The sequence below is a fragment of the Talpa occidentalis genome, unplaced genomic scaffold (assembly GCF_014898055.3).
Source record: "Talpa occidentalis isolate TD23 unplaced genomic scaffold, MPIMG_talOcc4v2.1 talOcc4.11, whole genome shotgun sequence".
Taxonomy (NCBI): domain Eukaryota; kingdom Metazoa; phylum Chordata; class Mammalia; order Eulipotyphla; family Talpidae; genus Talpa; species Talpa occidentalis.
This window is the reverse complement of record NW_023601104.1, coordinates 101200445-101213242: the sequence shown is the minus strand read 5'-3', so window position 1 is coordinate 101213242 and position 12798 is coordinate 101200445. Positions and strand designations below refer to the sequence as shown.

The 12798-nt window shown below is 69.5% G+C and overlaps 1 protein-coding gene across 4 annotated transcripts; it reads right to left on the bottom strand.

Moving 5' to 3' along the window:
• Nucleotides 1–3132: 3132 nt before the first annotated feature.
• Nucleotides 3133–11295, bottom strand: TNFAIP2 (TNF alpha induced protein 2). Of its 4 annotated transcripts, none has more exons than XM_037504054.2 (12): nt 11220–11295; nt 8563–8930; nt 7738–8368; nt 6965–7079; nt 6715–6837; nt 6516–6616; nt 6046–6144; nt 5615–5735; nt 4845–4967; nt 4593–4748; nt 4376–4497; nt 3133–3277 (listed from the first exon to the last, which is right to left on the bottom strand). In XM_037504054.2, exons 2-12 carry the CDS (start codon nt 8918–8920, stop codon nt 3136–3138), a joined length of 2091 nt encoding a protein of 696 aa, XP_037359951.1. In that variant the 5' UTR covers nt 8921–8930; nt 11220–11295; the 3' UTR covers nt 3133–3135. The 4 variants fall into 4 exon arrangements, with proteins under 4 accessions (XP_037359951.1, XP_037359952.1, XP_037359953.1 ...); XM_037504055.2 differs by lacking the exon at nt 11220–11295 and adding an exon at nt 10976–11209; XM_037504056.2 differs by lacking the exon at nt 11220–11295 and adding an exon at nt 10658–10875.
• Between the last annotated feature and the right edge of the window lie 1503 nt (nt 11296–12798).

Sequence of the window (12798 nt, the reverse complement as noted above, 5' to 3'; positions counted from 1 at the left end):
TTCTGGGACAAACCCTCCCCTAGTGGGAGTTTCCTGCAGGCCATGGGCAGTGAGGGGCATGGAGCCCTCTGTGACTGGGCTGCTGCTCCAGGCAGGACCCGGCGTCGCCCGGTTGCGGCCCCACCCAGTGTCAGGAGCAGCGGGCACCACCGAGGCGCCGCCTGCGTCCTCTGGCCGTGGGGTCCCCCCCCCCAGCTCCAAGGGCCCAGCCCCTCCCAACTCCCAACTGCAGCGACCTTGGGGCTTGGGGGACCATGGCCTCCCTCCTCCCTGCCCCAGGTGCTAGTGTTGTGGTTTTTGGAGTCTGTGGGTTTGCAGAGCGGGGTCTTTGGGGTCACGCTGGGGAAGGTGTCCCCAGAGCTCCCGTTTCAGCGGCTCGCGGCGAGTTCAAGGCGAGTTTCTCCACGAGACAGAGACGGTCGTTAGAGTTAAAGGGCAGGTTTATTAGGGCAAGGCACAGAAAAGGAAAGTACACTTGCATAGACGCCAGCGGGCAGGAAGCGCTGCTGAGAGGCCTGCAGGGTCGCAGGCGGGCGGCCTGAGGAGGGCAGCCTCCGCTGAGGGGGTCCTGGCAGGGACAGAGCACGGGCAGGCAGGAGGCTGCTGCCCTGCAGAGGAGAGTTGGAGAAAAGCACCTGCACAGGCACAGGTGGGCACAGGGAGTGCTGCCCCGGCCAGGGCGGAGACCGCCCCGCTGTAGCTGTCAGTTGGTTGCTAATTTTGTTTTTGATTTTAAAGATTGATTTATGCATACAAGAGCTGGGGTACAGGTCAGAGGTGCGGGGGGCGGGGGCAGTGGTGAGAGGATCCACCAGAGACAGAGTGGGGAGCAGCAGAACAGGCAGACTGACTGAAACCCACTGCTGGGGGGAGCGGCGGGGAGACAGGAGAGGTCTGCCGCGCCATGTGGGTCGCTCCCTGGCCAGCGATCGCGCTGCAGTGGCTGCAGTTGTGTCTCAACCCCTTGCGCCACCAGGGAGGCCCTGGTTGCTCATTTTGGATCACTATGTAGAATCTGAGAGGGACTGGAGAGTCTACGGTGGGCTCAATCTCCGTGTCTTTGCCTTTGGATGTGCAGCGCAGCTCGAATACCTGCTTGGGTGTCATGCTTTGTAATCGAGGCGTCTGAGCCCAAGGATACTAGTTTCCGCAACTGTGTGGCCTGCACCTGAGGATCTTGGTTCCCACAGCTGTGTCAATGGCTGTGCTGGTCTCTTCTACCCCCACCTCCTTGTGAGCCAGCCTTCTGGTCTTGTGGCGCCTCCTTTTCAGTTTTGTTTTTTTCTATTCTTGTCCTCCATCAATAGCAGGCCAGGTGCCCCGCTGTGCCTCCTTCCTTGTCCACCGCTGGTGCTCTGGGAGGACAGCCAGGGCGCCCACCCAGCGCCCGGGGGGTGGGGTGGGGTGCTCACCTGCACCCAGAGCTGCAGGAACGGGCAGGCCCAGTCCAGCCCCAGGGCACCCTGGACGGGTCTCCTGGGACCACCCCCACCTCCCCATCCTTCGCCCCCACTGCCAGTGTCAAGCCTGGGAGGCAACAGCAGGCCAGGAGACACTTTAAGGGGTGCTGGGGTTGCTGGGTGAGGGCTGCAGTGTGGAGGGAGAGGGTGATGCTAGGAAGGGGCTGGGAATGAGGCCCCCTCCCAGCCCCTCTGTCCCTCAACCCTTCCTGTGAGTGAACCGGCTTCTCCAGGTCCCCGTCCCTGCCCCAGGAACCCTGTCCGGACAGACATGCCGAGGACCGGGCCTTCCTGGCAGGCCATCTCCGACCCAGTGGTTCCCAGCCCTGAGCTTGGCTTTCCAAGTAGCAGAGAGGCCCGTGCACAGGGGTAAGGGGTGCTCAGCGCCCCCCAGGGTGCCCTCAGGAAGGACGCGGGCTCCCCCTCACCAGCCCCTACTTCCAGGAGAGGAAACAGGCACAGAGTAGGCAGCCCCACCGCCACAGGCCAGGCCCCGAGCTGGACTCCAGGCCACTGCGGCCCAGCCCGCTCCCCAGAGAAACCCTTCACAGCCACTTCTGAGATCAGCTTTATGTCAGGCTAGAAAGCCCCGGGTCTCGTCCTGGGTACAACAGCAGTGCCATCAAAACCAACAACACCCATGCTCTGCAGAGGCACGAAGGCCTCCGTGCCCCATGCACACGCCGGCTCCTGGCCACAGTACCTGTGCAAGGCCCGGACCTCATCTCGGCCCTTCAGAGGCGCAGAGACTGAGTCGCACCAGGGCCTGGAGGAGCCCCTCGTGCTGAGGGTCTGGGGCCAGCAGAGACTAGGAAGGTAATGGAACCCCTAGAACAGGGCGATGCGCCCCACAGGGCAGAGGGTGGATGGAGGCAAAAGAATGACCCCCCCCATGTCCACGTCCTGGTCCTTGGGCCCCTGGCAAGGGCCGGTTCCGTGGCCAAGGGCAGTTATGCTGCCGGTGGGATGAAGGCCGCTGGTCAGTCCCGTGACAGAGGGGGAGGTACAGGCCTCCGGGTGGACACACGGCCAGAGGGTCGGAGAGCGCGGGGCCCGGTGCAGGAGGCAGGCGCAGCGTGCGCGGCGTGGGGGCTGCGGCCGCCGGCCAAGGGAGGGCCACCAGGCTCGGGCAGCCGTGGGAGCGGAATGGCCAGCAAGTCTCCCCGGAGCCCAGCGCAGCCTGCCTGGCCTGTGACCTGCAGGACCCGAGGGGTGACGAGCGCGGGTTGGAAATCTTTGTGGAACCCTTGAGGGTGGCGCCGGGGACCACTTCCTGGCCGGGCCCCGCCTGGGGCTGAGGGAGGCTGGGGTGTGACGTGGGTCTGGGCCCCCTGCCCTTCCAGGCCCTGCCTTCCCAGCAGCTCCGCCTTCCATCTGGCCGGGCAGAGTCCAGCAGTGGGCAGCGAGGCCCGGGGCTGCCCGGCGTGAAGAGGCCGCTCTGGCGCACGCGACGGCTCGGGGCCTCTCCCTCCGTCAGTGCCCTCGGGCAACCGGCGTCTGCAGCTGCTCGGGGCGCCCCGTGGGTGCCCTGTCCCCACAGGCGGATCACCGGGCCAGGGCTGTCCAAGGCCAGCTGCTCAGCCTGGGCCTCAGCAGGGCTGGGCGGCGGCGGCTCTGCCAGGCGGGTGAGGTGGGTCCAGGGCTGGGCGCACACGGCAGGCAGGCGCAGGCAGAGCTAGCTGACCTTTATCAGTGAGAACAGGGGCACGGAGGGCTCCTGCCCTCCGACGCTGACGTCCAGGATGCTCCGGATGCTCCTGGCGTCGCTGCTCGACAGGTTCCCCTTGATGGCCAAGATGGCGCTCAGGTGCCCTTTGCTGGCGAGGGGAGGTCCGGTCAGTCTGACCTGGTGCCCAGGCCCCGCAGCCACCCCTGCCCACATGGGGCCCTCGCTCCCCTGGCCGCCCATCCACCGGAGCCCGCCGAGCCCCTGCCCATGCAGGCCTTCTGCTGGTCCCTCCTCCTGGAACGCGTGAGCCCGCGCTGGCGCCGACCAGCTCCTCTGCCCTGCGGGTCTCGGCTGGGATGTCACCCCCCCATGAGCCTTCCCACCCCCAAAGTCAGCAGCTTTCATCACTGCCGAGCTTCCCGGCCTGTCCTCTGGTGACTTGTCCTGCTGCTCGTGCTCAGCCCACCACAGCGGGCAGGGAGGAAGGCTGGGCGGGTCTGCCTGGTGCCTCGAGTGTCCTGTACCCCGGGCAGACCCTGGCACCCTCCAGGGACGAGAGATGGCTGCTGGGATAATGGTGGGCGGCAGGGGAACAAGTGGGGTAGATGGTGGATGTGTATGTGGGTGGGTGGTGGGTGGGAGGTTGGCTGGGTGGGTGAGGGGTACACAGGTGGGTGGTGGGTGAGCAGACGGATGGATAACTCGGTCCCTGGGAAGATGAGCAGGTTGGGGGCTGGAGTGGTGTGGGAGGGTGGGCGGCTGGGTGTGCTGGTAACCAGGTGGGGGGTAGGGGTGGAGGGGGCCGGCGGGGCTGGCCAGGCTGAAGCGGGCAATCTAACTCAAGGCTGCTCGTGCCTCCCTGCCACGTGAGGCTCAGCGCAGAGCAGCCACGTCCCTGGCTCCCCAGATAGAGGCGGCCGGGGCCCCGGAGCCCCAGGCTGAGGCCCCAACTCCACATGGCCCTGCATAGCCGCGCAGACTCGGGACTCTGGCCCACGCCGGGCAGGGCAGTGCCCTGACACCAGAGCCGGCTGCAGGGCTGACTGCCGCCTCCCTCTGAGACGGTGGGCCTGTGTCCTAGGACGTGTGGAGGTGCCCTGCGGGAGGGGCTGCCCGGCTCCACGAGGGCCGGAGTGAGCCGCAGTCGGGGGTGCTGGCGCACTGGGGCCCACGCAGGCATGGCCAGCACCCCACGCCCACGGGGCTCCAGCGGCCAAGCTGCTGCCAGGTCCGGGTCTGCTCTCACCTGAAGTCGGGATACTGCGCGGCATAAGCGGCCACCGAGATCTTGATGGCGTTGGGGTCCTGCAGGCGAATGATCTCGGCCAGCGCGGGGAGGGCGTGCCGCAGCCAGCCGGCGTGGGAGCCCTGTGGGCAGAGCGGCTTGAAGGGCGTCGCCCCGATCCCATGCCCGAAGGGCCGGACCCAGAGAGGCGCAGGCGGGCACTGTGGGGTGGGCTCACGTGCTGCGTGCAGAAGTCCCAGATGGCCTCTGCGTTGGCATCGATGTGCCCGGCCAGCTGCTGCTGCTGCTCCGCCGTCCTGAGCACCAGGCGCCGCTTGCTGAGGCGGCCGATGTACTCCCGGACCAGGTGCAGGTGCACAGCCTCCATGAGCTCCTGTGGGGAGCAGCAGGCTGGGCGTGGCCACGGGCCCTCGCCCCCACCTGTGGGCACCGCGTGCCCGGCAGCCCATGCGCGGCACGTCCCCCTCACCTCGCGGAAGCAGCCACGCAGCGCCGAGAAGCCCGGCAGCGTGGCCTGCACGGCGGCCAGGATCCCCTCCAGGGTCTGCTCCGGGGTTGCCCAGCGCGTCTGCGTCAACTGCCGGAACAGCGGCTGCGAGGGCGGGCGGGCGTGTGGTCACCCGCGTGTGGACACGCACCGGCCGGGGCAGGGCGGGGCTCCAGGACCCCAGGGCCGGCACAGTTAGCGGGGCGGCCTCCGCGCCCTCCGGCAAGGTTGCCCGCTGTGGCTCAGCGCAGACCTCAGACCTGCAGGCCCTGCTGCCTTCCCCACCGCCCCCTAGTAAATAAATTCCTGCACAAACAGGGCCTGCAGCCAGGGCGTCCGGGCCGGGCCTCCACAGCGGCAGGGCGCCCCTCTTCTCTCCACGAGGCCCCGCCTCACCCTCTGCTAAAGGAACCAGGGGCTCTGAGGCTTTCCTGGCCCACAGCCCACGTGGCCGCCGCCTCCCCACAGGCTTGGGACAGGGCGGGGAGCCAGAGGAAAGTGAGGACACTCTCGGGGGGCTGGGCGCAGCATGAGTGGGGGAGGGTGCTGGGGCTTCCTCTCCTTCCCCTCAGCCCCCTGCTGCCCCTCTGAGGCCACCCCTGGCTGGGCCCCCCCTCCAGGGCCCCTCACCAGGGCAGCTCCAGCCGCACCACAACTGGCCCCCAGCCTCCCCGGCCCGGTCTTGCCTGCCAGTCCTCCCTGCCCCTCCTGTGCTGCCTCAGCCCACACCCCAGGGGAGAGGCCCCCGCTACCTTCAGGGCCCCAAACAGGTCCTGGAGCAGGGCGTCCAGGCCGCGAGCCTTGAGCTCCTTCAGCGGGGCCAGCAGGTAGCTCGGGACGTCCTGGCGCATCTGCCACTTCTCCACAGACGACCTGGAGGCCGGGGCTGCGGTCACTGCCTGCCCAGCCTAGGCCGTGCCCAGGCCAGGCGACCGCGGGGCATGCCCAGACAATCTCTTCGCCCCGACCCTCGATGGCTCCCACGGCGGTGGGACACGGGCCTCTCTGCGCGGGGGCCGCCTCCCGAGGATTGCTCTCCAGGCAGCGGGAGCAGGTGCAAGCAGGGCCGCACCTCCGGGCCGGCCGCCCCCAGCCCTGTCCTCCCAGCTCGCTGCTGCGGCATCTCCCCTCCCGCCACACCCCTGCCCAGCTACAGCGGCAGCCCCCGCCTGGTAGCCCTCACCAGAACAGCTGGCAGCTGTTGATGTTGGCCATGACGTTGGCCCTGTAGTTTGTCAGATGTTTGCTTCTCTCCAGAAATTCCTCAAAGGAGCGCTGGTAGCTGGTGAGGTGGAAGGGCATGTGGGAGCACACGCAAGACGGGGGTGGGGGGTGGGGGGTGGGGGGTGGGGTGCCAGTGAGCAGCTTCCCACCAGGGCCCAGGCCAGGCCCTGGGAGCACTGAGAGTGAGAGCCGGAGGAGGGACCGAGGTTGGCGGGCGCGTCCTCAGAGGAAGCAGGGGAGACCGGGGTTGCTAGAGGGGGCAGGCCTCAGCCCCCCACAAGCAGCCCCTGTGCCACAGAGGCTGCTCCCAGGCCTGGCTGAATGGGGGGGTCTGCTCCCCTGGGGCTCAGCAGGAAGGTGCAGCAGGAAGGCTCCCTGGGGGGCACTGACCTGATGGGATGCCCCCGGCCCGCACACGCAGACACCCACCTCCTCAGGAACATGAACAGCTCGGCCTGCAGCACCGGCCTGGTCTGCGCGCCCAGCTCCAGGGTGATGCCCTCGGCCTTGGCCTGGCTCTGGGAGAGGATCTGTGGGGGGGGTGGGGGGGCTGAGCTGAGCAGCAGCCCTAGGGCTGGCTGGGTGCTGGTGCCGGCGCCAGGCAGGGGCCCGAGGGGCAGGCTGCTACCTGGATGACGTCGATGGCCAGCTCGCTGTGGCAGTGGCCGTCCAGGCTCTGGGGGGCCTCGTCCTGGGCCCAGCGCTTTGCCTCCAGCTCCAGGGCTCGGCCCATCAGCTCCCGCACGCTGGCCTGGGGCGGGCAGGGGGAGGGCAGCACTGAGCCCACCATCCTGACCACGTGCAGTGCTGGGGCGCCCCCCCCCCCTTCTGCTGCCCCCTCCCCGCCCTCCGCCTGCCTGGGCTGGAGCTGGACTCACCGCCTCATTGGACAGGAACGTGGCCTCCAGCAGCCGGATCTGGCTGGGGGGCAAGAGGCTTCCCAGTTTGGCCCCCTGCAGCTCGGCTGCCAGCTTGGGGCTGTTGATGATGTCGCTGTGGGCAGAGGGTGGCCTGAGGGAGGTGTGCCTGGCACTGCCCCTCAGCAGGGCACTTCCTTCAGTGCCTTGTCTGGCTGCCCCAGAGTCCCGCTGGCTCCTCGCCCTCGCCTTGCCTCCCCATCTCAGGTGAGCCCCCCATCAGCTCAGCTGGGTGGAATCGTTGCGCTGGCTCTTACTCCGTCACCCCGGCTCCTGCTCCAAACAGCCCCCAAACTGACAGCCCAGGTCCTCCTACCCCCACCTGGCCACCAGCGGCTCTGCATGAGGCCTCCCCCCGACTCCTGTGTCCACCCTTGCCCCCAAGGACCCCACCTCACCCACCGCTCAAGTCTAGGCTCCTCCCTTTCAAGACCCCTCACCCCGATCATCGCGAGGGGCTCCGGGGCAGGCGGACATCCTGGGCTGACCCAGGCGGTGGTCAGGACCCCTGCTCTGGGCTCCCACCATCCCTGGCCTCCTGGCTCATCCCTCCCCGCCATGGTCACTGTCTGCGGCCCGGGAGCACAGGAGCCGCGGGTCCCAGCTCTCCCGGCCTGTTTCTTCCCCGCAGAATGTGACGGGGCCGGGAAACTAGAGCCGCCCGGGGGGCATCCCCGGGGCCAGGCCTCCTCCCCGCCCCTCGGTCCTGCAGCCCAGGCCGGCGCGGGGCTCACTTGGGGTAGAGGTTCTGCACCCAGAGCAGCAGCATGTAGGTGTCGCGCTCGCACAGCTCGAACTCCGCCATGGCCCCCAGCTGGGCCGCCAGGTGCTGGTGGTAGCTCTCGGCGTAGGCGGCCACGACGCCCAGCTCGGCGGGGCACACGGGCTTCAGCCGCTCCACCACGGCCTCCAGGTCCTCCCGCATGGTGCGGCCCATGTGCAGGAAGGCGCGCTCCAGCTCCGAGCGGCCGGCGGCGGCCTCGCCGGGCGGCCGGGCCAGGCGCTCCTCCGCGGCGCGCGCCACGTCCCGCCGCCACAGGCGCAGCCAGCCCCGCGGGCGCGTGGGCGCCAGCGCCGAGGGCCCGGGCCCGGCCTCCGCCGCGCGCCGGTCCTCGCGCTCCTGCTCGGCCAGCACGGCCAGCGCCTGGCGCAGCCGCTCGGGCGCCGCCTCCAGCGGCCGCCGCAGCAGGCCCAGCACCTGGTCGCGCAGCAGCGCGTACAGCGCCTCCACCTTGCTCTGGCGCCGCACCAGCTCCTCGGCGCTCGCGCCCTCCAAGGCCGCCGCGCCCAGCGCGCGCTCCAGCGCCAGCAGCGGCCCCGCCGCCTCCAGCCGCCCCTGCTCCAGGTCCGCCTTCAGCTCCTCCACTGCGCCCAGAAACCCGCGTCAGCGCGGCGGGGGCCCCGGGGAGAGGCGCGCGCCCCCAGAGGCTGACCCGCCCGCGCGCCAGGCGCCCCAGCGCGTCTGCCCTGCCGGCTCTGGGCCCTCGGGGAGGGCGGCCCACCCCGGAAGCCCCACTCCGGCCAGCGGGGGCCCCCAGCCCCCCGCGCCCCCAGCCTACCTGTGGGCAGCCGGCCATCCTGCCCTGCGCGCACCTCCGCCTGCGGCGGGCCCGGGGGCTCTGCCGCGCTGGGCTTTCCCTTCTTCTTCCACCGTTTGTTGAAGATGTGGAGCACGTCGGGGAGTCCTTTCGACTTCTTCTTCTTTTTCCCCTTCTCAGGGTCTTCCTCTTCCCTCTCCAGGGGGGCCGCGTCCACGGCGACCTCAGCGTCCAGCGGCAGCTCCGGGTCCTCAGAGGCCTCCGACTCTGCCTCCCACGAGGACGGCAGCTTCTCGGGGCTTGCAGGGAAGTCGGGGGGCCCTGGCACCGGCTGCCGGCCCGGAAGACCTTGGAAGAACATCTTCACCTTCAGCCTCATTGGCCCAGACCTGCAGGCCGGCGGGGGCCGGGACAGTGGTGGGGTCAGCGGTCACAGTGGACAGTCCCGCACACGCCCTGCAGTCAGGCACCAACAGCGCAGCCTCCCCGGCCCCAGGTTCCCAGCACCCTCAGCTCCTCTTCCCCTCCCGGCATCGCCCCAGGCGGGGAGAAGCAGGGTGCCAGCCCCTCAGGCAAGAGACCTGCCTCATCTTGGTTCTGGCAAGTCCTTCCTCGACAGCCCACCCTCTGGATGGCCGGAGGGACTGTAGGGCCTGAGCCCACCCTGGGTCCCGCGCGGCCGTGCTGCTGCCCCTGGACAGACCCAGAAGTGAGGTCCAGCGAGATGACTGAGCACCAGGCCGGGCAGGCAGGACTCAAACTCAGCCCCACCTTGCCAGGCGCTTCTGGTCTGGGGTCGGGTTGGGTCACCATGCAGAGACACGGCTGCTGGGCTGGGAGCACGGGGCAACCCCCTGCCTCGGGGCTCCAGTGTGCAGTAACCGTAGTGCCCCCTAAGTGCATGGGTGGGGCAGGACCTGGAGAGGCTTCCATGTGGGGGCAGAGGCCTGCGGGGCCCACGGGCTGCGGGGTCACACCATCACTCAGAACAGGAACCCAGGCTTCCTGGCTCCCACCTCATCCGCCTGTTCCCAAAAAGGGTGACATCACCACCACAAAAGCCTCCACCTGGCTGCCCGCCCCGCCCCCTCCTCGCTGCCATCCACAGTTCTTGTCCTCGTCTTGCAGAACCGACCAGGGGAATGCCGCATGTGCCTCTGGCCAACCCCTGGGCTTGGAAAGCAACTTGCCGGCTCCAGTCCCCCAGCCTCCGCGGCCCCCCCTTGCAAACCACATTCACAGAAACATCGCCCCCTGCACCCACCGCCCCTCCCATCGTCACAGCAAGGCCGGGATGGTGGGCAGGAGCCTGGCTGCCCCAAGGGGGTGTCCGGCAGTCTGAGGATGGGGCACACTCAGGGCAGGGCCTCCCTGGCCAGTGGAGTGACCTGTCCCACAGTGCCTGCCCCACCACCCAAAGGGAATGTGCCAGTGGCTCGTGCGAGAGGCGGCTTCCCTCGGCCCCGCAGCGCCCTCTGGCCTGACAGGCAGCTGGGGTGATCATCATCCGGGGGGAGATACTGAGGCAGGGGCTGGGCTGGGTGTGGAAGGCACTGGGCAGCTGGTGTGAAGGCTCAGCTCACGCCTGCCAGATGTGCCCAAGGCCCTGCTGCTCCCCCACCAGCCCAGCCCCCCATCCCAACCCCCGGTGCGGTTGAGCCACTTGGAGGCCAGAAAGGTTGGTTCCCCCACACACACTGGATTCACCAAATGCCCTGGCAGGGTCCGTCACTGCTGAGCCTCCATTGCCACCCCGATCCATTTGGGCTCCAGGACCAAGCAGGGGGTGCTCTGGGGCACCTCAAAACCAAGACCCCAGGCACAAGGCCACTGGGCACACGGCCCTGCCTCCTCATGCCCTGACTTCCCCTCACCGGCCCTGCCCTCCGCATGGCACAGCTGCTCAGCCCCACCCTGGTGACCGGCCCCCCTCTTCTGCCAGGTCGCTGGGGTGAGGGAAGGGCCACCCCGATGGCGCAGCTGCCTACTGACCTTGCCTGTCCTCACCACCCACGCCCCCAGCCCCCACAGATGCCAGGGTGTCCCGCCCCAGCCCCTGCAGTTACCGCACGACTTGGCCACCCCCACCCTTCAGGCTGGCAGCACCGGGACCCACCAGGCAGCTCCCCAGAGGTGCCCGGCACAGTGGGAGGTACCGCTGTGGGCTCAGCCTATGGCCAGACACCTCCTTCCATCGCAGGCTCCAGTCACCCCATCTGTGAAAGGGGGTGAGGACCCCCAATTCCCAGTACTGCCGAGAGGATGTGGCAGAACCCCACAGCCAAGGGCCGGCGCTGGCTGGGCTCGGGGCGGGTGGGGTCTGGGCCCGGGTCTGTTGGCCCCTCATGGCCCGGGGCCGCGGCCACTTCCTTCAAGCCCAGCTCTAGGCTGGCGCCCCACGGGAAGAGGCTGCCCAGGCACTGCAGGCGCTCACCCCAGCTTCTCCAGAGGCCCACGCCTCCTCACTCTCTTTCCGAGGCCGGGGTCCGGGTGCCACCTCCTGCAGCCTCCAGCCCGGCCCCTCTTCCTGCAGCCACAGGTGGGTGCCCGTCCCCGCTGAGGACACCCGGACACCGCAGGCGGGGGCCTGGCCTTGGTCTGACAGCCACCCCGCCCGGCCCCGGCCACCCCTGCCGGCCTGCCTTTCTCCCAGGGCGGAGCCCTGCGCCGGACCCCACCTCGGCTGCTGCGCCCGGGCTCACTTTCCTGCGGGGGGTCTCTGGGCGGCCGCGGGCGGGACCGGCGGGGCGCGGGGCGAGGTGTCTTCTGTGCCGCGCCGCGCGCTGCTGCCCGGCGAGCCCGGGGCGGCCTCAAATAGTCCCCGCGCCCCGCCCCGCCCCGCCCCGCCCCGCGCGGCCGCCCCGCCCGCCCCGCCCGCCGCAAGCGCGGAAAACCCGCGGGCAGAGGCCCAGGCCCCCCCCCCCCCCCGCCCGGCCCCGCCACCGCGCACCAGGCCGGGAGCTGAGGGGCGGCGGGGCCACGGGCGCGAGGCCGCCCGGGAGGGGTGGGCGCCCCGTCAGCCTCGCGCGGACCCACGGTCGCTCTGATTGGCTGCCTGGCAGCCCCTTCAGCCCTGCCTTCCCGCGTCACAGAGCCCGCGCTCCCCAGGGCCCCGGCCCCCATGGGGTGCTAGGGATGCCCCCCCCCAGAACCCAGGATCCCCCTCCTGGCAGCGCTTCCCCTCTGGGCATCAACATGGATGTTTAGAGGCAGGGGAGGGGCCTTCCTGGAGGAGGCTGCTGGGGGGCCCAGGGCTGCTGGGGGGCACTGTCCCCTCGGGAGGGGCGGAGCACCCGCCCTGGACTTGATCACCCTCAGCCCTGGGCTGTGCCCTCCCCGGGACCTTGGGCAGGCCGTGCCCCTTCCGGGGCCTCAGTTTCTCCTCCGAAGACCCGTTGCTCTGGGTCTGACACGCCAAGAGCCGGTGCTGGTGAAGAGGACCCGCCAACAACCCCCTTCCCTGCCGCATACCCTGGGAGGCCAGAGCCACTCAGGAATTCCCCCTGGGCATGTCCCGGAGCACAGACCCAGGAGGGCCAGACGAGTGGGCAGGGGAAGCTGAGAACTTCCTTTTCCTCCAGGGGAGTGGTGGCCAAGTGCCAGGATGGGGGCACCATCACCTACTCTGTCCTGGGGTGCGGGGGGCCTCAGGAGGTGGCCTTACCTGGAGCCCATCTGTCTTCCTCTCCCTGAGGCCCCAGGGGGCAGAGCCCCCCACCCCAGGCTGGGAGAGGCATCGCCCCACCTGCTCCCCAGTGCAGTGCACAGGTGGGAGACCTAGGGCCGGGCCCCCTGCAGTCAGGCCCTCCAGGCCAAGAAGGGAGGGCAGGTCTTGGCTGGCAGCCTCGCGGCCCCTCTGTGCAAGTCCCCTCACTCCTGCTGGCTCCCTGCTCACCCCAAACCGGCTGGGAATCTGCTGCAGAATCCAAGACAATGGCGGGGGACTGTCAGCTGTGCAGGACCCACCACCCCTTCAGCAGGGGCCAGACTAACAGCTCACAGGGCAGGTTCTGGGTCCCCATCTGGTCCCCAGCTGCTCCAGGCCCCTCTCCAGAGCCCCAGCCGTCTTGCCCCTGTGGGCTGGCCTCAGCCAATTCCCCTTTCATGGGGTTCAGGGTTACAGGCCTGGAGCCCCCAACACAGGCCAGGCTGGCAGGCAGGAGCTGTTCCCACCCTCTCTGGACAGAGGAGGAAACAGCCCCCAGAGGCAGATGCTTCCCTGGGAAGCCACAGAGCAGCAAACACCCCGCTGTGGAG